At 42.8% G+C, this 23,157-nt stretch overlaps 2 protein-coding genes and 1 pseudogene across 2 annotated transcripts; 1 reads left to right on the forward strand and 2 right to left on the reverse strand.

Annotated features, from left to right (window-relative positions):
- Positions 1–150: 150 nt before the first annotated feature.
- LOC109471147 (threonine synthase-like 2) lies at positions 151–10,866 on the reverse strand. Its single transcript, XM_019770379.1, has 11 exons — positions 10,796–10,866; positions 9,236–9,392; positions 8,223–8,334; positions 7,662–7,856; positions 2,936–3,088; positions 2,485–2,636; positions 1,965–2,031; positions 1,528–1,676; positions 1,054–1,179; positions 774–910; positions 151–407 (listed from the first exon to the last, which is right to left on the reverse strand). The coding sequence occupies exons 2-11, from the start codon at positions 9,344–9,346 to the stop codon at positions 203–205; spliced, it is 1,407 nt and encodes a 468-aa protein (XP_019625938.1). The 5' UTR covers positions 9,347–9,392; positions 10,796–10,866; the 3' UTR covers positions 151–202.
- Positions 10,867–11,587: 721 nt separating this feature from the next.
- On the forward strand, positions 11,588–19,990 carry LOC109471143 (annotated as a pseudogene).
- A 198-nt stretch (positions 19,991–20,188) lies between these two features.
- LOC109470955 (alpha-N-acetylgalactosaminide alpha-2,6-sialyltransferase 1-like) lies at positions 20,189–22,544 on the reverse strand. Its single transcript, XM_019770050.1, has 5 exons — positions 22,377–22,544; positions 22,114–22,228; positions 21,434–21,528; positions 20,874–21,071; positions 20,189–20,415 (listed from the first exon to the last, which is right to left on the reverse strand). Exons 1-5 carry the CDS (start codon positions 22,541–22,543, stop codon positions 20,241–20,243), a joined length of 750 nt encoding a protein of 249 aa, XP_019625609.1. The 5' UTR covers position 22,544; the 3' UTR covers positions 20,189–20,240.
- Between the last annotated feature and the right edge of the window lie 613 nt (positions 22,545–23,157).

The raw sequence follows: 23,157 nt of genomic DNA on the forward strand, positions 1-23,157 counted from the left end.
GAACTTAACATTACCGTTATCAAATCATTTGTCTTTGGCCCCTCTCCATGTACATGCCACCATTGTGAAGATTAAGTTCCGTGGATGTGCATTTTCCTCAGACCATGACTGATTTTACTATTATATAATAATGAATATGAGAAGTATTTGCAGAAACTCAGCAGATGTCAAAGACAAGTTCTGCACTACAAGTGTTCAATGTCTACTTGGAGTGCAGAGTTTGTATTTTGGTCCTGAGCATGGCCTCCCAGTCCTGTCCCTGTTTCATGTCCTGGTACCTGGTGGGCATGGAGTCCAGGGCCTGCAGTTCTGGGGTGGGCTGGGGCAGCAGGCCGGCTTTCTCCACAGCCTCGGGGAACTTAGCTGCTGCTGCCGTGGCCACACACACTCGCAAACTGGGACTGGTGCTGGAAAATAATGTATCAAATTTGAATATACACTTCTACTGCAGAAAACGTCATTTGGATACTACAAAAGAAATTCATTTTGGAGATTTCACACATCTGAAAAGTATTGAAGAGTGCAATTGGCTTTCTGAATTTCCCATGTCAAAACTTATAAAAAAGATTAGGGGTAGTATGGTTGGAAAACACCTTACAGTCTGGTCTTAAGCAGCTTGTACTTACTGTACACAATTGATGTGTTATGTCTAAGGGATATTTACCAGATATAAAAAACAAAGAAACATTCAGTGTTTCTGTAACTTATGAAATAAAAAATAATGAAACATAATTGATAAACATTTAAAAGTGGGTTTAAGGATTTGTGTGTACCTTTCTTGTGCCATGTGGTAGAAAGCAGCAACAGCAGTGTGAGGACATAACAGATACTGGTTCTCCTCCCAACATGTCCTCATGGCCAGCAAGGTGTCAGCTTCTGTCACACTGTAGGATCTCATCACTGCCTGCAGCTAGTGGTGACAGACAAACAAAAACATTTCTTCAACATTTTCATCACTCACATTACTCAAATTGTGTTACAACACTAAACACCCTTCTGGACTAATTTACATTATGTAAACTTAGAAAAAAGAACACATGATGTTGGGCCAACCTTGTGAAGAAGATTGTCAGGGATGACAGTCTTCCCTGTAGCCTCAAACTCCCTCATGAGTCTGGCCACCAGGGCTGAGTCCTGGCCTGAGAACAGGTACAGGATTCTCTCAAAGTTATAAGGCACCTGTGAGGAAGTCAAAGTTGTCAGTACTGTCATCTCATGCCAAGAAAGATGGCTCATATTTGCTATGTATGGTTATTGAATCAATAAATACACTTTTTGGTGGTCCCTTGTATAATTTTTCAAATCGACACTATGATCCTGTCTATAGTGACCACCTGTGCACATAGACCAGATTTTACTGTTCCTATATAAGTGGTCTTTGGGTAGTTTTGACTGTATCTTTATTCATATTTATAAGGCAGCGTGCAGAATAACTAAGACACACACATAACAAAGGCATATAAAATATGTATTGTGAAGTGATTTCACCTGTGCCATGTAAGATATAAATAGTGATCTATAACACACCTGTATATCCATGGAGTTGGAGGATGTTGGGATGACCTTGTCTGCCATGGAGAAGTCTCCATGCTTCAGAGCTCGGTCCACAATGTCATTAACATTCACCGTGCTCACAAACTTCACAGGCAGGCCCATCATCTTAGCTATACACCCGGCTGAGGAAACAATGTCAAATCAAAAATATTATGCCCTTTCTTGTGGTTGACTGACAAACAAATGGCTAGGGTTGACAGGCTTGCTAGCTCATATGGTTGGTTGGGAAAATGGTTTTCTTTTTAATGCCCATGATCATGATAATGATCATTCTGGCATACTCATTAACACCTGAGCGAAGTAAGGAAAGGGCACAAGGTTGGTGACTTAGCAGGGTTTAAACCTGGACCTTTTGGTTCTGAGCCGAATGCTCTGCCATTACGCTACACGACCCACCTTACTGCACTCACCTGTGATGTTACCCATCGCTCCTGTAGGCACCACAATCTCTACCTCCTGGTCACATGACCTGCACATCTGATAAAATAAAACAATACATGTTAAACTGGAAAAAATTTGACACATCCCCAAATTTGACCTTCCTGTTAGTCTGCTGTTACATTTCTCCCCTTAACTTCCTGTTACTCTGCTGACTTAAGTCAAACATATGGGGAGACCATTTTGTCCCAACTATACTGTATTCAAATAACTTAAGATACACAAGCAAGTAAACAAACAAAAACCAAAACTTTTGTCCATGGAGGTAATAGAATTTCACAATAAACTGTTGTTTTTCATTGAAAGATAAACAAGATTGGTCTTCTCTACTATTGAGACTTGATTAAAAGAATTCTAATGTGTTAATCCTCACAAAGGATTATCTAATACATTTCTAATACAGTAGATTTAAAAATGGGAGAAGAATTTCTCTGTCTCCCATTCGAAGAGTATAAAAATGAAGACGATGTAATAATTAATGTTCCTTGCTACCTGGAAGTAGGCGTAGAAGTGGTGCACAGTCTGCACCATGACGCGGGCCCAGTTGATGGAGTTGATGCTCATCAGGTTGTGTTTCTGCACAAACTCTGCGTCCACGAAGCACTGCTTGATGGGATAGTCCAAGTCATCAGACGTGCCGTCCACTGGTTAACAGGAACAACTTATACAGTATTCATGTACTTATGGTTTGGTCAAATCTACAATACGTATTATGAAGTAAATCTGCTGCAAATGACTACTAGTAATTTGGGCTGAGAATCTTACTACAAAGAAACGTTTCTCTCTCTCTAACTGTTTCTGCTACTGTATGCTACTGAAAAGGTAGACTTAGATCCTTTTTGGTGTTTTTTTTTTCATGATTTTTTCCGCCACCATCTGTTTCAAAATGCTACGACTAGAAAAACTGTGTGACGACCTATGCCGAATGTGTCCGCACCCTTACCTGCGAACACGTGGACATTATCATCCAGAACAGTGGTCATCTGCAGCTCCTGAATCCTGCTGCAGCGGCCGTGGGGCAGCAGGACCACGATGTCCACCCACTTCAGCCCCCGGACAGCCTCAATGGCCGCACTGCCCGTGTCACCAGACGTCCCTGTGAAGGGACATCAGTCATTTCTATATGAATTACATTTTTGTATATCTTTTGCGTGCAACATCATGCCCGAAGGCTAATCTCATGTACAGTGTAAGATGAAGTAAAAGTAAAGTAATACTGTCCACTACTGTCTTTATTTCATAATGTAAGGTTTACTATTATGATTTTTGATGTCTTATTTAAAGGCAGTGGACAGTATATTGAACAAGATTTTTCCATTCCCTTTTATGCCAAACAAGACAATGTATGCTCCCCCAATATACTGTAACATGCCAATCAAGTAAAGATTATGCTTTTACTTGAATTACATTGTGATAAATGTAGCATTTCATAAAGACTTTGTATATGCAATTTTCACTTTCTTAACAGCAAAATATTAGCACAATTATCTTATCAGGATTGCCACAATACAATAGAAGTAGTTAACATTCTTTACAGACCATCCAAAAGGTTTATCTTATAGTCTGGTGGCAGAGACCGATAAGCGTGCAATGCGGTCCATACAAAGTTTTTTTGTTGTTTCTATATCTCTGAGGTGTGCTCTTTCAGAATCTGAATGATGCCACTCTGTCATCCTTGGGCAATTCGCGCAATATGCAAATTAAGGTGGCCATTACTGAAAATCCAGTTTTCGTCAATATCTCAGTAACTACTCATGGTATCAGAATAATTTTGGTGTCTATCCCCATCTTTTGAGGGATAACGAATTAAATTAAGCCATTTCAGTAAAGTTAGAACCATTATTTTTTGCTAAATATGCAAATTTGGGCCGCGAAATATGCAAATTAGGGCGGCCATTACTGAAAATCTGTTTTTCGTCAATATCTCAGGAACTACTCATGGTATCAGAATAATTTTGGTGTCTATCCCCATGTTTTGAGGGATAACGAATGGAATTAAGCCATTTCAGGAAAGATCAAACCAGTTTTTTTGTGCTGAATATGCAAATTAAAGCCGCACAATAGGCAAATCAAGGTGGCCATTACTGAAAATCTGTTTTCCGTCAATATCTCAGTAACTACATATGATATTATAATATCTTTGGTGTCTTTCCCCATGTTTTTGGCATAACTATTGAGGACAGGCCATTTCAGTGGAGATCAAATAGATATTTTTGTGCTTAATTTGAAAATTTAGGCCGCCATTACTGAAAATCTGTTTTTCGTCAATATCTCAAAAAATCTCATGGTATCAACAATACTTTTGATACAATACACATACATTTGTACTATACACATGTTTTGAAGGCTAGATATTTAGAATAAACCATCCCAGTATTGATCACACCAAAATTTAATGCAAATTATGCAAAAACTAACCAGTATATAGCATGGGCGCCTGTACCTCTGAACACTGATAGGAATGTTAATAAATGATACAATCTGTTCAAAAAAATATTAGACCCTTCATAAGCTCACACCTGTGCCTTACCAGCGTCTGTGTACAGGCAGAATAAAGCGCTAACTTGACGTCCTGAATTTTATGTCAGCGTGGCCCGCGTAGAATCTAAGTTGAATTCTTCTTGAGTCCCGGACAGGCCAAAGAAAAATAGCCCGGTAGCCGCGGGGTGTCGCACGGCTGAAAGTGTCAAAAACAGCCCGGGAACTACCCGCCAGGGACTTTTTTTTACAATTGGGACAAAAGCTTAACAGATCTCCAGGAAGATGACCGGCGGCCGCTCAAAAGTGCACAGGCCTAATTAAGGCGGAGGATGGGACCCTACCACTGTCTTAGGGGGAGGACAAGCTTGTCAGGTGGGCAGAATACTTTTCAAAAAGTCTTAAACCGCTCAAGCCATACCTCAGTAGCATTAGTCTTTGATGAACACCTACACCCATTACCTGTTGAGATCGAGGACATCTCTGAAGCTGAAGTCAGTCACCAGGCATGAATGGCATCACTTCAGAGATGCTGAAAGCCAGGGTGACTGTGTTGTGAGATGGATGCTTTTCTGGTCGCCGTACATCGCAAACGCTTTAATAGAACCATAGCCGTCTTCCCTAGTACGCCTTCCCTGGAATAAAGCAGGCATTCAACGACGATCACAGGGAAGTGCTGGAGGACTGGAATAACGGATCAGTAGTTCAGCTGGAGTCACATGTGAAACGGGGCCTGCTCGGCATGTTCTCGGTGTAGACGCCGGCCGGCGTCATGAAGCCGAGCGTACGCCGGCTGTCAGGGTCACAATTGAATTTTCCTTTACGGCTCCCTGTCGGGGCGCTGAGGCGGCTTCTATGTAAAATTCACAAAATTTTGGTCCCCTTGACGACCGGTTTCTGTTGGGGACCCGTCCGGTGCACAGTCAGTCTTCTGTCAGACCTGTGCGGGATGCAATAGGGTGCCGACTAGCTCTTGCATTCCGGCCGGGTAGCTACAGGGTCCCTGGCGGGGTCAAGGGGCGATCCTGGCAGGTCCCAGGCTGGTACGCCTGTGGCTGGTATGGTGGGTTCGGCCCTGCTGGTTGATGCGCAGACCCGTGTATGGTCACTATGACTGACTGATGATGTAACTATGTCGAGAACAGCACATTACCCTCTATATTGTCTATAACTACCTTCTTCTGAACAATTCAAGCACAGAACAACACACGTGACTTCATAATCTTGGACAGGTGCCTGTGCATGACCCGGCGGCTAGGTTACGGTTTGGTCCGGTGAGGTTACGGGGTCGCTTCGGCGTACCTTGCCCGCCGGGGCCTGAAGTGACTTTACTTGAGTCAAATCAATTTGGCGACGTCGCGGGACCAAAAAAAATAGGCCGGCAGCCGTCGGGAACCCCGCCTATTGCCTTCCAGGTCCCGTTCCGAATTCGGTAGTGCCAAAACACAGGCCAAAAACGAGCCGAGCGGGTCCCTTTCTTGAATTGTGACATACCATTAGGCTTAAAGTGTATATTCCAAAGAAGGGAAACCTGAATGAATGTGATAACTTAAGGGGAGTGACAATTCTTTTTTATACAAGTGAAGGTGTATGCCAAATGCCTCCTGAACCACATGAGAGATGCAGTAGGCAAAGTCTTCTGGGAGCTGCGAGCAACAAGCTAGCTTTCGCTCAAAGAGATCCTGTGCTGAGCAGATCTTCACCCTGCGGTGGAGGAAATGTGCTGAACTGCAAATCCCTTTTAATTATAGCTATCAGATTCATTTATTTCTGCAAGGCGTTTGATAGCATCTAAAGTCCCTCTTTATCGTGTACAGTTATGGACTGCCAAGTAAACTTATGTGTGCAGTTAAACAGATATACTGAAACTCGAAGTGTTGTGTACGGACGGTTGAAGGAATCTAGATACAGCTGGTGGTTTGAAGACGGATCCTCCAAGGTTGTGTCCTGTCACAGATCCTCTTTCCCGTGGCTATCGACTGGGTACTTGGGAAGCAACAGGAGAAAAGGGGGGTAAAGTGGGTTCCAGAGACAAAGTTTGCCGACCTTGACTTTGCAGACGACATAGCGGAAAACGCCAGAGATCTCCAACCCCTAGTGACCAACCAACATAGTCCGTCTGCAGACAGCATTGGGCTCAGCATCAGGGCCATCAATTAACATGCTGATAGGGACACACGCTCCTCTTAGAAGTGTGACCATTGACGAGAACAAATTGAAAGTGGCGGAGAACTTCACCTACCTTGGGAGCTCCACCAACAACAAAGGACAGATGGACAATGAGCTAGACTGTAGACTTGGAAAGGCCTCAGCAGCCTTCAACCAGCTTGACTTTGAAACCTACTATGTGGAAATCAGCCAAGAAAAGAGAAAAGAGACTGGAATCACTGCATGCTTCTGATAGTGAATGCGTGAGGAAGATCTTAAGCATCAGACGACAGGACTTCATACCCAACACAGATATATGAGCCAGAGCTAACCAACAGCCAGTGTCTACTTGAATCATACGCAAGCGGCGTTTCATGCAAGAAGACGTCTGCCATCTAGACTTAGGTAAACTTGTCTTTCAATATTGAACAGGTTTTGAGTCAGATAAACTATACCAAGGCATGTGCGTTTGCATGGAACATGGGTCGGAATTAGGACCCCTCCTTGCTGCCAGCCAGGTGGGTCAATAACAGACAAGGCCCAAATTTGCATATGTAGCAAAAAATAATGGTTCTATCTTTACTGAAATGGCTTAATTTAATTCGTTATCCCTCAAAGATGGGGATAGACACCAAAATTATTCTGATACCATGAGTAGTTCCTGAGATATTGACGAAAAACAGATTTTCAGTAATGGCCGCCCTAATTTGCATATTGCCACCCAAATTTGCATATTTAGCAAAAAATAATGGTTCTATCTTTACTGCAATGGCTTGATTTAATTCGTTATCCCTCAAAAGGTGGGGATAGACACCAAAATTATTCTGATACCATGAGTAGTTACTGAGATATTGACGAAAACTGGATTTTCAGTAATGGCCACCTTAATTTGCATATTGTGCGAATTGCCCAAGGATGACAGAGTGGCATCATTCAGATTCTGAAAGAGCACACCTCAGAGATATAGAAACAACAAAAAAACTTTGTATGGACCGCATTGCAAGGTTCTTCAAAAATCGGGGGTTTGGCAACCGGACTATTACCAACAACAATGGTGACATGTTTCTTCCTCTTGTCCAAGAAGTACTCCAAGAACTGTCCCACACAAGACAGAGCCAGGTCCTTGAAGGCCAGTGTTGCCCCATGCCACAGCTCTAAGACATTCAGGCCCTTCTTAAGTCTGGCAATGTTCACCACATCTGGGTGTCTGAACCTAGAGAAGGCTCTGTCTATCAGTCCTGGAGGGGGATGTTCAAAAATGATTAGGATAAGGCATCATGATAGTGTGATTCCTGCTGCTTTTTTTTTACACATTATGGAGCTGAAATTGTGGTTACATCTGACAGTGGGTCAAGGCCTAGACCTGATTCAAAGAATAAGATACTCTTTCACCAATAATAATCCATTTTGCAAAATCTAAAATTCAGACCATGATAATATTATAATGCATTATGCTGTATCATAATCTACATGTATAAATACATCTTGCATATGGATTTTGATCTTTGGGATCTTCATGTCTCCAACATGTCTGCTTTAAATATATTACATTGTTGAATCAAGAGACAACTGTACTGAAATATGGCATACTAGTATGTACTTACCATGGAGGTCTTTCCTTGGTATTTCTGTGTCGTCCACAAAGAGGGGAAGAATCTCCTTACAAAGGTCCACATAAGACAAGTCAGACCAGGTCAGCAAAGTTTCTTGGGGAATCTGAACAAAAATATCATGTTGTCAAGCATGAGGTTAAACCTTACTGTTCTTTCCTAGGGGGCAGCATTGGGGAACACCTTACTGTTCTTACCTGGAGACAGCATCAGGGAACACTTTACAGTTCCTATGTAGAGGACATAATTGGGAAATACCTTACTGTTCTTACCAAAGAGATAGCATTAGGGAACACCTTACTGTCCCTACCTAGGGGATAGCATTAGGGTATAGCTTACTATTTTTACCTGGGGGATAGCATCAGGGAACACCTTACTGTTCTTACCTGGGGGGCAGCATCAGGGACCAGTTCCTACCTGTGGTACAGCATCAGGGAATAGTTCCTACCTGTGGGACAGCATCAGGGAATAGTTCCTACCTGTGGGACAGCATCAGGGAATAGTTCCTACCTGGGGGACAGCATCATTCAGGGAATAGTTCCCACCTAGGGAACAGCATCAGGGAACAGTTCCTACCTGGGGTACAGCATCAGGGAACACCTAACTATTGTGCAACCTGTGGGACAGCATCACAGAGCGGTTCCTACCTGGGGGACAGCATCAGGGAATAGTTCCTACCTGTGGGATAGCATCAGGGAACAGTTCCTACCTGTGGGACAGCATCAGGGAACACCTAACTATTGTGCAACCTGTGGGATAGCATCAGGAAGCATTCCTACCTGGGGTACAGCATCAGGGAATAGTTCCTACCTGGGGGACAGCATCAGGGAACAGTTCCTACCTGGGGAACAGCATCAGGGAATAGTTCCTACCTGGGGGACAGCATCAGGGAATAGTTCCTACCTGGGGGACAGCATCAGGGAGCAGTTCCTACCTGGGGGACAGCATCAGGGAACACACAATACAGTTCTGAGGGGCAGCATCAGGGAACATAGCGCTGTTCCTACCTGTGGGACAGCATCGGGGAGCAGCAGTCCTCCATCACTGCAGTATCCTGAGAACAGCGCCTGCTCAAACGTCTGCCCTTTGACCCCACCCCTGGTGCTGCTGTACCTCATAGTGCTGTCTCCTGTCAGTCACTGGGCATCACAGGTGTCCATGGATCTGGGGAAATGACAATGTAAAAGATTTAATACACTGACTCATTTGTACCATTCTGTGTGGTTGGCTAGGCCCCTTTCCACTTGATAACGATCACTGAGTGACAATAAAACATACATGCAGTGTTTTGAAAAGTTGTTTTATGTTGTAATATGGTCACTGTAACAGTTGGGGGTTTATAGGCGCTACCAACAGATCCGGCAAACGGGTCTAGACCTTTTAGCTCACTCAGTTAGAGCGTCTGACTGTGGCCCGGGAGCCGTGAGTTCGAATCCGGCCCGGGACCAAGGGGTTTTTATCTGTTTCTACTGTCTCCTCCTGGTTTCTTACAGTCACAACTAATGCCTTGAACTTGATTAAGATGAGACTTAACTGTGCAAAACTCTCTAAAATTGAACAAACTATTTAAAAAGGAAAGAATGTACACCACCACCTTAAGTGCCTTCCACAAACTTGTCACAGTGAAACAACCAAAGAGCACATATGACAGAGTTAGTACCACTCATATCTCACACCAACACAACACCAGATTGTCACACAGAAGAGGCTACACACTACCCAAACCCAGAACCAAAGCCCTGACTAGATCATTTCTTTACAGATGCACAAAAGCGTATAACACACTACCTAGTAACTTAATCACAACCGACTGTGCTGTATTCAAAACAAGAATAAGAGATTTGGCTATGACCCAAAGCAAATCCTCACCATTGAGCCTATGGTGGTAACAAGCATAAGCTAAGCCTGATCTCTTATTGTATAGATTGTTTTATTTGATTTTGTATAAGTTATTTTGTCTCTGCTGCTACCTTTCAGTTATTTAAATGGCTGATCAATTTGTTATATTTATCTTTTCTTTGGAATTATATGATCAGTCAGACATTATGTTCCTTTCAGTTATTTAAGTTATTATACCTTTGTTAATTTTGTTGGCACCTTTGTTGATTACATACAACTCTGGATTATGTTCAGATTATTCTGTGCTTTTTTTTAGGTCGACCTCTGACCTCTCCTATTGATTTGAACTTACTCTATTGATTTGAACTTACTTTATTATTTTGTAATCAACATTATGTACAAAGTATTGTTATCTATGTTTTATTTTATTGACCCCAGGAAGAATAGTGCTTTTAAGCACTAATGGGGATCGAAATAAACAAACAAAGAAACAAAAAAAGATATACTACCCATAGATACCTACATGTACTTGAGGATGGCATTTACGGTACTTCCCTTCAGGCTAGCCACGCCCCCCTCCCCATTTTACAAAATGCAAATCGTGACAGCAAATTCATTCGTGACTGAGACATGACATTGCTCATAAATGCATAAAACAGAAAGATAAGGGCTTCGGACATGGGAATCAGCCAGTGTCTGCACAAAAGCAGAGAATATATCAAAAGTACCTGAGAACTGCTGCCCGGTGCACCAGCTGTAGGTGAACTTTTGACTTCGGACTGTTCTATTTCGGATCAGGGGTGTTTTTTCACAATCGGTAAAAACGACACCTAGCGAAGTATATGCTAACGTTACCTAGTACCCCGGGAGAAGGCGATGTTTTTACTTTAATGCATACATGCCTAAATAGTAGGTTCGTTTGCATAAGAGATAACGTAATCTTTAAGAGCACTACTTTATGAATTCCGATAGCTTAGTATAAGGATAGGCCTTATCTATTAGCAGCTTTTTTTCCCAAGTCGAATTTTCTTCCAAAAAGACATATCCCATTGCCTCGCAAATAATTCGGCAAATAATAAATGCAAATAAAACTTACAGTAGTTCAAAGAGCAATAGACGATTCCCACTGTCCATGAAAATTGGCAAATAAGAGGGTGAATTCATGTCCGTCAAATTTGTGTATTTTTAAATTTTATCAAGTTTGCATTCATTTAGCTCGGACCGTTTTTGCGGACTCAATCAGCAGCTGAACAACTTGATCTTTTAGCTCGCAAACTAGTAACGTGTTATACGTACATCCCCATTGCTCCTTATGAGTTTCTGAGACCCGAGAAACCAAGTAAAAAAGAAGTCGATCGGCTAGCGCTAAAACAGGCTTGCGCTAAACCCTGCCTGCCATTAGAGCAAACACGGTGACCGAATCGCTTCGATTAAAAACGGCGTCGACACGTCGACAAAGGCCAGAGTTGTTCAAACTGTGGTGAAACATTATCCACAATGTCCACACGCGTTCAATTCAAAGTCCACCGCAGGTTATCAGAACTGTAGCTCGCTGGGAACGGACACAATATCCCATAAAGCTTTATAGACTTGGCCTTCAGTCGTGTATCCTTACAACTGTATTCACTACAGGCAATAGACTTCACGGTTTCGCCTGTGATATATTACGGGTCGCAGAGGAAGCCATCAACCAAGATGAAAGGTAGGTTTTGGTCAGTTGTTTACGGACCAGTCACATACGTCGTGTATATACACGATCGTTGTATGATGGTAAACTGAGGTCAGTCTTGGGATAGTGCGTGTCACGGTCCTGTACAATGCATGCAGCTGTCTTGTTGCCCAAAAGGCCGTCTTTAGATCCTTTCTGGAGTTGATTCCGCCACAGTTTGCATGAAAATCCACAAATCTAGGCAGTGGTCTATGCGGCATTGCGCTACCATGGGTGGCTGTCAATATTCAGCGATATTACCGCTATTTTTGAAAGCTGACGTCGCCAATTGATGTTAACCTTTATGGCTGACAAATTATGAATGCTTCTTATTGATTATGTAAATAGATCGTCATATCAGTTGACCATATCCTCGAGTCCTCCCAATGTGTTACCGTAGTACTCACTGGCCGTGACGTCATGGCGATCGCACTATGCCTACCTGCCTATATGCACAGGCTGGGTACTATTTAGAATAAAAATTGGCGAGGTGACTCCAGAAACGCACATTTTAGCTGACAGTCAACCTTGACATGCATCCTAGCCCAAAATGTGTCACCAGGCTAAAAAGGCAAAATATGTCTTAAATGTCGGATAGCTTCCATTGCAAGAAGGGTGACAGTTCTTGCCAAGAACCTTATACGAGTATATCCGCAAAATCATGAACGATCACTCATATGGGATAAAAAAAATGGGAAAGCATAACTACGTACACAACATGAGAGGAAAACGTTTTGCGTTACTGCTGTGTATTTTCAGCCGTCGACGTCGGTTCTTCAGAAAGTAGGATCACATTTGCAATAACTTCCTCTGACCGCTGAACGACCAAAAATTTGCAAGATCGACGAACGAATTTCATACATAAAAAGTTTTCTTCCAACTTTTGTTGCCCCTTAAATCATGATTAAACATCCTGCATCATCAATTATAAAATCACACAATCCAGTTTTGGCCGCCAGACGGTCGCTCAGCCTATGATCGACGTCTATTGGGAAGGGGGTTCAAATCGTGAATTCCGTTTTTGACCCTGGGGCAGTCTGTTTTATTCTCATACCGAGGAAAGGCACAGGCGTATAGAAACATGTCACATGTCCGCATCGGTGTATTATTGTGATTGAGTGGTACGGGAGGAGGATTAATAAGCTGACAACAAAGGATTATGATTATAAAGAGAGTTTCCCACGTTACCATAACTAACCATATTCCTTCATATGTCTTACTACTGAACACACTCATGGAATGGCATACATATTTGATTTTCGTGAGAATTTGCAGGAACTTCATCAGTTGATAAAGTATGTCTTGAATACTAGAAATGATGATAAGCCTTTCCTCTATCTGTGTCCGGGTGGGAATTATTTATAATCTCTGTTTCTTCAATCACAAGTTTTGTCAGCCATTATACACATTCGACATGTTCTAATTACTTAGCACACAAGCCATGATGAAACAATCGCTAATCTGCCAGGAGTGATAGGCATATTTGCACACGGGCGGCAACAACAGGGTGTGTTACACGTAAATGACACAGTTGATAGGATGTCTGCTGGTTCTATCGGTAACCAGGCAACATTTGAACGTCAAGACCCCGCCTGTCCACTATAGGCGACTGAAAAATTGAACTTGTCTGACCCTTGATTGTATAATTGGAATATAATTCACGATGCAAAAGTATGATTTGAAAGAAAACAAAACACACAATACGTTAAGAACGTCGTTCACTGTCCAGGAAAGTCGCTGAGCGATCTGTAAGACATTTGCTGGCTCAGCGATCGCAGTAGATATTGTGTGTAAGGTGTGTCTGTGGTGTCTTGAATATGGGGCAAACAAGTGCACACGACCTGGTGGCACCCTTTGATCCAAGTGAAAGCTATGACGTCACAATTTTGTTTGCTTAAAATATCAGCAAATAGGATGTTGTAGTTGACAGAGAAGCCATGGCTTCGCAAGGTCCGCCTGGGGAAGAGAGAAAGCCGTAATTGTGATATCAAACAAAATGGTTGCAAATCTGAACATTCACAAGGGCGGTGTATATTAGAGATGTCAAGCAATCAAATTGAATCAAGATAGTCATATCTCTAAATTCTCTGCTGTATGTGATCCTCCAGAAAAGGTAAGGAACAGAACGTCTTTGTTGGTTTAAGTTTCCTTGGTTGCCAAATCATCAAAAAATGTCATCTATGCACTGCCCTCACGTGAAGGAACATTTTCCCTAACTCTCGGAATAGAAGAAGAATTCTTAACTGTTGCCCTGTTTTACTTCATAGGAAGAAAAGAACAGAGGTGAAACTGAGCCACCAGGATGCGCCCGAGCGGCGGGAGGGTCCGGATTCTGGCGGTCCTGCTGTCTGTGCTCGGACTGTACGCGCTGTTGGAGCTGGGAATCCTCGGCTTTCATCAGTGTCCACAATCCGACCAACAGAGAGTCCAGGACAGCCGCAGACTCGTCCCAGAAAACACAGAACACGAGCAAACCCCAGTAACTGTCCGTCTTACCTCAGCTACAAACAACCCGAGCACGGGGTTCAGACGACTTCGGTTGAGAGAGCAAGACGAGGATAGAACAACCTCTCAAAGTGAAGTAAATAACCTTAGTTTGGTCTTAAAAGAAGTTTTATCCAAAGTGAACAGACTAGAAGACCTCGCGAAAGAAGACAGGAATAGAAGTGCAGCCCTGATTGCTCGCCAGGACTCTTTTTTACGCGACAGAGAAGTTGATCGACTTAATAGAAGGCTGAAACAGGAGGCTGTGCAGGCTGAAAATGACATGTTTCAGTTGGATCGTAGGTAAGTTCTTCACCCCCTTGTAGTAATGCACAGACTGATACTCAAACTGTAAAAAGAAGGTAGTCTTTTAGCCTTTTATTTACAGAAAATACCACGCTAACCAGCAGCTACACCATCTTTGCCTTATTTTGATAATAAGAACGCTTGCCGTAAAATTTTGGCGACGCCTCAGGGAAGGAGCCTGTTTATATAGTATGTGAGTAGTTTGGAAGACTTCTGGAAAATGTGCAGTGCAGGAATTCTTGTAATGTCCACAGGAATGTATCCTTAATATCAGGATCTAATTTGCGTAAATTATATTGAGAAAAGAAAATTGTATAATAATATGATATTGGTGAATGACGTGAATTTCGTACTTGCTGCAAATCAAATGTGAACATAAGATAAGCAGATCAGGACGATGGCTGCCACACTGGGACAACTCGTTGACCTTTGTTCCTCCTGATAGAGCACCCCCACGCGTGGTGACAGTCCCCGTCGGTCCGGGAGAGAACGGCAAAGCCCTGTACATCCACGGGCAGGACACGCGTCAGGCAGCGGAGCAGCTGCACAACCTGTACGGGTACAGCGTCCTGGTCAGCGACGTCATCAGCCTGGACAGGAAGATTCCGGATCAGCGGAACAAACTGTAATTCTACTTTTATATCCCTTTATTCATCTTCTAACTACAATGTTTAGGGACAAGACTTGATGTAGTTCGTTTCCTTACTGTACGGTATACCCTGGGTGCCAGACTGGTATCGGGTCGTTAGCCGTTTTCCTTCGGCAACCAAGAGCCCTTCGCCCGCCAATCTAAATTACCGTTACGGGGGAGTTGAGCCCGGGGGGAGTTTGGGCCTAGACGTAGGGCCGGCGAATGGCTCTTGGCTGCCGAAGGAAAATGGTTAAAGGTCCGATACTAGTCTGGCACCCAGGGTACCTCTACGGCAGATAGACATACAGTGATCGACGAAGTAATTTTGACAGGATATCTACATATAGAATCTCATCTAACACACAGGATATAGTTGGCCCAACAAGTGTCCCTTGCCCTTGTTTATATATAATTAAGCATATTCTTTGGCTGACATTTTTTATGCATTGAATGCATTCTTATCATGTATCATGCTTCAGGTGTCTGCAGGAAGATTACCCGGACGACCTGCCCCAGGTGTCGGTTGTGATGATCTTCTATAACGAGGCTCTGTCCGTGGTGCTCCGGTCTGTCCACAGCGTCATGAACCAGTCTCCTCCGCACCTCATCAGGGAAATCATCCTGGTGGACGACTTCAGCGACAAACGTGAGAAGCATATTTGTACCTTCTTTGGCCCACTGATAATGTGTTCAACTTTCTGCTTGTTATTTTAGATGCATCAGACAGGCATCTGGCGTTTGCTGCCAGCGGAGTTGACAGTCTCAAAAGTAACGTTCCTTGCGACATGGAGTTTGTACCTCCATATATGTAATGAAGTAAATAACTTAAAACAAATGAATAGCTATATCTTAAGATGATAACACCGAGGATAACACCGTCTTTTATCTCATGCCCTTTGATCACAGGAAGTAGTTCTAATGTATCAAAAACATTACCATGTGGCAAAACCAAATTCTGTGAGGGTTGAACCTTTATCTTTCTCCGTAGCCGACTTAATGTTTCCTCTGGAAGCCCAAATCTCGACCAACACCAAACTGCGGGACAAAGTAAAGATCCTGAGGAACACCAAACGGGAGGGTTTGATCCGGTCCCGTCTGAAGGGGTGCAGCAGGCCCAGGGTCCGGCTGTCGTCTTCCTGGACTCGCACATCGAGTGCACGCCTGGGTGGTAAGAGGCTGAATTGTTGTACTTTATCACAAAACGCCGATGCTGGAAATGTGTCAGGGTGATCTTCAATCTATAATCCTCAACTCCATGTCAATACATTAATTTGAAGTACCTTTTAAAATTGAAAAGGTCTGTCTATTGAAAGCGAATGTCATAAAATTTAAAAAAATCTAATTGGAATGCCAACGCCTATTCTACCGGAGACATCCCGACCGGACTCCCACCGGGCCCCGGTCGGGATCTCTTCCGTTAGAATCGGAGGTTCTGCCAGCTTGTTAGGTCTAAACCTGACATGTTTTTTCCAGGTTGGAGCCTTTGCTGGCTCGTATACGAGACAACAACAGCACCGTGGCGTGTCCAGTCATTGACCACATTGATACCCAAACATTTGCCTACGAAAAGCTGAAGTTTCTGGCCGGTGGATTCACCTGGGATCTCAACTTCATGTGGATATACGTCAACAAAGAAGAAATGGCGAGACGAAAATCAGCCATAGTTCCAGTAAGGCAAGTGCTTGCTACACTACTCATTTGTTTATTAATGTTGATTGTAAGAATTCAACAACTTCAAAAATAGATTAAATAGGTGCAAAAATGTAAGGTCTGTTGAACGGGAGATATGGAAGCCTAGTAAATTATCATACTACATTATGTAGATATGTGGGTTAGACCAATCAGCATTAGATGTTAAACCAGAAATCAAATAGTACCTAACTGAACTGTATATATGCGTCAACGTCAAACTGTTACTGGCACTGAAGCCAAAGAGAGGTCCTTTTTCTGGTTGGTTGATGAAATTCCTAGTCTCATTACGACAATGAAGGTACCTTAACATCGCCTCCAAGAATGATGAAGATGTGAACTTTTGAAAACGCTGTTTCTTCCTCTTCCTGCTCTCTTGTAGATGCCCTGTTATGGCAGGCGGGCTCTTCGCCATCTACAAAGATTACTTCCAACACATCGGAGCCTACGATCCGGCCATGGAGATATACGGGGGAGAAAACGTCGAAATGTCTTTTAGGGTAAGAGCATGCAGTAAAGCACTTTCCAAATATCCCTGAATATCTCTAATTTGCATTATTTATCAGTATCAGTAACCAGGACATATTGTTCTTGGCCGACTCAAAGGGCCCCGAGTGCGATAAGTTCTACCTACATGCATGTGAAGGATGAGCCAGGGGTACCGTATGAGAGTCACATAAGTGTTAAGAGATACATACACATGTACACGTCAATGTGGATGATATTCAGCAGCAAACAACTTGTCTATAAATAAAGACGATGTTTTAGTACCGTGGACGGAAGACGTTGGTGTAGTGATTGTGCAGGCTTAGATGCAGTGATCTCCAGAAGTGAATACTGCAAATTTGTCGAAATACGTGTGTAAGTGTTCCCTAGAATTAATAAAGTTCAGTAGATAGGAAAGACTAAATCACCACCAAGACCATGGCATTTTGTTTTCATTTGACGTTGAACCATGTCTACCCCAGGTGTGGCAGTGCGGAGGTCGGATTGAGACGGTACCGTGTTCCCGTGTGGGACACATCGAGAGGACAGACAAGCCCTACCTGTACATCCGGTCTAACGCTACTAAGGACATCAACATAGAAGTCAACAAGGCTCGCGTGGCCGAGGTGTGGATGGATCAGTACAAAAGATACCTGTACGCTAGAGAACCCCACCTCAAGGTACTCAACTGTTGTTATAAGACCTTTATTGTACATTTTTGCCCAACTGGGCTAAGCACAGGTCACATGTTGTGTGTGAGAGAGAATCTATATAGGTGATTATACTTCTAGTATTCACAAGTACTTTCGACTTCCTCTCATTATGTAGCGTTGATGGGTATGTTGTGCTCTTAGGTGATTATATGCCGTTTTTGCAGTCCAGCATGCCGATGGCAATGTTACATTTGTCCGCTTACTTACCGTTGAAACGGTCACAACTTAAAGTTCCATATACAGACGAAGCTAGGGCATAAACGTGTATACGTTTGTATATATTGTATATATTAACTATCTTTATTAAAATTGCTGGTCGTTTTCCAGAACATTTCCTACGGAGACATCAGTGAGCGGCAGGCGTTGCGGAAGCGTCTTGGTTGTAAGAGTTTCCAGTGGTACATGGAGAATGTGTACCCGGACAGACTGGAGCAGACTGTGGAAAATGGCTTCTTCAGGGCCTGGGGCGAGGTACGGCATGTTGGCATTTTATTTTCCCATGATGTAAACTGCATCTTTGTTATAGTATTTTGCCTGACCCTTACCTCTTCTCTCATGATCTCAATCAAAAGCGGCCTGCAGGCTGATTTGAGCGTCTCAATAAAAAGTTCAAACTGGCCGCTTGTGAAAGAATCTGATACTAGTATGTCATGTCCTGTCTGTTACATCCATACACACATCATGACTCAACGTTAACGTTACATGATTGATCTATGTTTATGACCAAAAACGACACACTTGAATCCTAGTCTGGAATCCAGTCCTCGGGGAAGCGACCGTTGGTAGCGGACAAGGCTGGATTCCAGGCTAACTTCTAACCTTATAATTCCCCTCCCTTTTATCGCGCAGCTTCGGAACGTCCAGACTAACCTGTGTCTAGACATGATGGACGGACGTGGAGTAGGACTGTGGGACTGTCACGGCCAGGGTGGTCAGCAGGTAGGCTGGTACTTACTTCATAATGACAGCACAGTTAACTTTCATGCTATGATATACGTATATCATAGCATGAAAGTTATCTGTGTTGGACCCCAGTTCATACAAACCGACCCAGACACACTGACACATTACTGATCAACTTGAAAATATAGGAGAATCATAACAGATGTGCTTTATCTTGCTTTTTTATGCTTTATCTAGTTTTTCGCCCTGCGAAGGCCGGAAAAGGGAAAATCGATGCAGACCATAGGGACGGGAGATATGTATTGTATGGGAACCCAGGGCACCGCGAGGCTAGAGGTGTCCATCATCAAGTACTGTAACACCGGACTGCACGAGAGTTGGTACCACGACGGCAAAAACGGCAAGGTGAGAGCCGCGTTTCTTTTGGACTTTATCTGTTTCCTCTTTTTGTACATTTTCACGCTTTTCTATTCAAGTCTTTTCTCTCTAACACAAGAAGTCAAATGATACAGTAACTGTAAACTTAACCTTGAATTGACAAATTCTTCCCGATAGACCATGAAATGTTTTTAAGTCTAGCGTCACATAACATACTATATATAAACATAGGCATATATAACATTCCTTTTACCACAGGGCGGGTTACTTCTAAACACCCAGACAGGACTCTGCTTGGACGTGGGACAAAACGCCACTTCAGGAACGAGAGCGTTCCTCAACAACTGCACCAGAACTGCCTCTCAGTCCTGGACATTCTCAGAGTACTTTACTACACTGTGAAGTCGGTTTACCGGACACAACAGGAGAGTTGAAATGTCGCTAGATATTTCGACAAGGTCTACTATTTGAATAATAAAGAGTTGTCTTCACCATTGTATAAGGTATATACAGCTGTAACCTGTAGAGTTATAAAGAATGTTGCTTGCAAGTTGCAACCTAAGTTTACTATGACCAAATATGTCATCATAGATATGTGAGCAAGGCATAATAGAATAAAGATGTACAAACAAATATCTTGATTGTCTTTTGTGCTTTAAAAACGTTAAATCTTTGCCACCATTTTATGCTCGTGTTTCTCTCTCTCTCTCTCTCTCTCTCTGTGTATGTGTGTGTGTGTGTGTGTGTGTGTGTGTGTGTGCGTGCGTGAACACGATAACTTTGGAATGCCTGGGTGGATAGACTTAATATTTGTTATGTGGGTAGGTCTTAAAGGGGCCTTAACATGATTAGAATCGGGGTCCCCTGCCGTCTTGTTATGGTACTGCAGAGTTGGGACTGTCCTGACGGTTGTGCCAGGTGATGATCTTCTCCTCCTGCAGTCTCTGCCACAGACGCCTCTCCTCACTGAAGTCATGGTAATCCGCCTTCATGTCTCCGTCCGCCCCCTGAGCGGCAACCTTCTGGTGGTCGTAGTAGTGCTCATTGAATCTGTAGGAACGTGTACTTTGTGTGTTGGTTCTATAGTAGTGGGTTATCATGGTTCACAATTATAATTACACCTGGTATCAATTCCACCTGATCGATCTGGTAGAATCGGCGATTCTATATATAAAAACCAGTGTAGATCCCGATCAGAGTCTCTTCCAACAGAAACTACGGTCTACCGATTCAACATACTCCAATTGGGCAGAGATCCCGAATGGAGTATGTAAAGTTTAAGATATTCGCTCAAAAGACAGTCAGAACTTTTTCAACGTTGATTCATTTCACTTCATTGACCAATGCATTGATTGAAATGTGGGATTTTTAAGAGGAAACGACCCTAACACATTAACAGCAAGCATCCTGATCGGAGTCTCTGTTGACAATCAGATCCAGAGTCACTAACTGGACCTATGTAACATCCTGGGTACTGCAGGTTTACAGGGACATAAAATAGCCCTTACCGTGGGTCATAACCAAATCCGTAGATGTTCACAACGTCACACAGTTGGATAGCCAGGAACACTGTCATCGCCCCCGTGGTTGGTCGAAGAGACAGTGACGTGTCCATGTAGTTCACAAAGACGTAACGGATGAAGTCAGGATGCACAACTTTCGTTGTTGAGCGGTTGACGTTAGCGTTGAGAGGACTTTCACACCACCTAAAGATGTTTAAATGCACCTTTTGTCCTCGGATTTTAATTAGTAACAACACACAGTCACACACTAAAACGTTTCTATATTCTATTCTTTTATTCCGTTTTGCTTTTAAGGAAAAAGACTGGTTACTTCGGGACACTGTAATATTTGTTCTAAGGTTTGATGGTCACTCTGAACGAAACAGGGTGTTCTGGTGTGAAGCTCTTGGCAGGCTGTTGCTCTCTAAGCTTAGCGGCTGTTGTGGCTAAGAACTACCACTGTGTTTCTCCAATTCCTATATACTATTAACTTATATCTATAACTTCATAAAGAATCTAACAAACTCAGCCTTTCTCTTTATCAATTTGTTACTACATTAACTTACGGTACGCCACACTTTGGAAGGGTCCGGTTGTACAGCCATTGTGTGATATAGGGCAGGTCTGTCGTCTTGAAAGGAATGTAGATCTGCAATGCATGCTGAAAGTAGGAAAGACTTCACATTGTTTCTCATTTCAAATCACAGTGTGAAAGAAATGACTTATATCTTGCACGTAAACGGAGTAGTAAGGAGTGTGACCTGTTTGTTTCCAAAACTAGTCTCCTCACTCCTTTTGACATTAACTACAAGTTGCGTAAGATCAGACAGCTGTAAGATCCACTAAACACAGAGATGGACCCCTACTCTACTGTTATTGAATCTTCAACGTGAATATCTGTATCTGTCTGTATCTGTAAAGCCGGTATAACCGCCCTTTGGCGAAACACACCAGCTAGGGCATATGATCTAGATGTGGGTCTCCTCAAGATGTGGCATCGGATTTATGTCCCATCCAAAACGACAACCATTGCCACTCATTTTCACCTGAGTGGGGTGAGGATAGGCTCAGTAGAGAGACTTTCCAAAAGGGCACAACATTGGCGCCTGGTAGGGATTCGAATCTAGAACCTCTAGATTCCAAGTCAACAGCTAGAAGACTACTTTGAGGTTGTAAAACATATTTAGGGCACAAAAGTAATTAAAACATGTGAAAATAGGTATACGTCATGAAGTATGGAACTTACCGCGCTGGCAACGAGCTTGTTTTGCCGACTATGTGACTCCGGATAGAAGATATAGAAGGACAGCTTTTTCCCGACATCCTTATCAAATGGCTTGTCCATGACAGCATGGTTCACTCTAGAAAATATGGAGTCTATATGACATCTTCTGTTTCTGCGTTGATGTTCTTGTACAGAGACACATATGTGGTAACTATTGCACATGATGTAACTATTGCTTTCCATGTACCTTAAAGCTGTTAAATCAAATTTGTAATGTCTTTTACCTGAAGACATAGTCGTGCGCGTCTATCTCTGCTCCCTTGTTTGACCCACTCAGGACCCCTCCTGTCCCCACCACTGCACACCGAACACACGGCTTCCTCTGACGGTCGCCATGGAAACCGAACACATCCGGGTTCTCCAACATGCCGATCAGTTGCTGGGTAACCATCCTTCCATCACCTAGAAGATAACAAAAAGACTGTGTTCCTACTAAAATCGCAAAACCCATTCATAATGCAGAGCGTGGGACTACTCAATATCCACTGCCTTCAAATAAGAAGTCAAACCTCAAGCGTAGTAGTAGGAGTATAAGTTTTTCCAGACAGTAGTTGTCTGTTCCCTATTGTTGTATTGTATCTTTGACTCTGTAAAAGCAAGTAACCTTTTGGCATAACTTAGCAAATAAAGATTATTACTAAGTAATTAATAAGGATAGTTCTTGTATGTATTAGTGAGAATTTATTTTTCATTTACAGCATTGTGCGCTTGAAAATTAAGTGGATACTTCTTCAAGTTGATTAGGGTATGCCACATACGATTGATAACAAAATTTCCCGTACCCCTTGGCAAGGGTTTGAAAAGTTGTGTTCTTAATTGTAAGCATACAACACAAATAACTATGTTATGTATAACAATGGAGGTTCAAAATTTGACCCTTGGTATAACTAAGGACATTTTTATGATGATCATAAATATTTACTTACTGTTAACATTTTCTTTCTGCTTTGTTGGTCGTGTTACGGTAGTAACGTTATCTGCTTTTTTAAATTACATTTAACTTTT

The sequence above is a fragment of the Branchiostoma belcheri genome, unplaced genomic scaffold (genome assembly GCF_001625305.1).
Source record: "Branchiostoma belcheri isolate BF01 breed outbred unplaced genomic scaffold, Haploidv18h27 scaffold24, whole genome shotgun sequence".
NCBI lineage: Eukaryota > Metazoa > Chordata > Leptocardii > Amphioxiformes > Branchiostomatidae > Branchiostoma > Branchiostoma belcheri.

Bases quoted from the DNA above. Each gene is read 5' to 3' on its own strand.
- LOC109471147 (XM_019770379.1), bottom strand. From the start codon at position 9,346: ATGAGGTACAGCAGCACCAGGGGTGGGGTCAAAGGGCAGACGTTTGAG. The intron at 7,857-8,222 runs GTAAGTACATAC...ATCCCCCTCCAG, and splicing joins ACCAAGGAAAGACCTCCATG to GACTGATAGACAGAGCCTTC. The intron at 1,180-1,527 runs GTGTGTTATAGA...ACTTCCTCACAG, and splicing joins CCAACTCCATGGATATACAG to GTGCCTTATAACTTTGAGAG.
- LOC109470955 (XM_019770050.1), bottom strand. From the start codon at position 22,543: ATGGTTACCCAGCAACTGATCGGCATGTTGGAGAACCCGGATGTGTTC. The intron at 22,229-22,376 runs GTAAAAGACATT...CATATTTTCTAG, and splicing joins GCGCACGACTATGTCTTCAG to AGTGAACCATGCTGTCATGG. The intron at 21,529-22,113 runs GTAAGTTCCATA...TCCTACTTTCAG, and splicing joins ACAAGCTCGTTGCCAGCGCG to CATGCATTGCAGATCTACAT.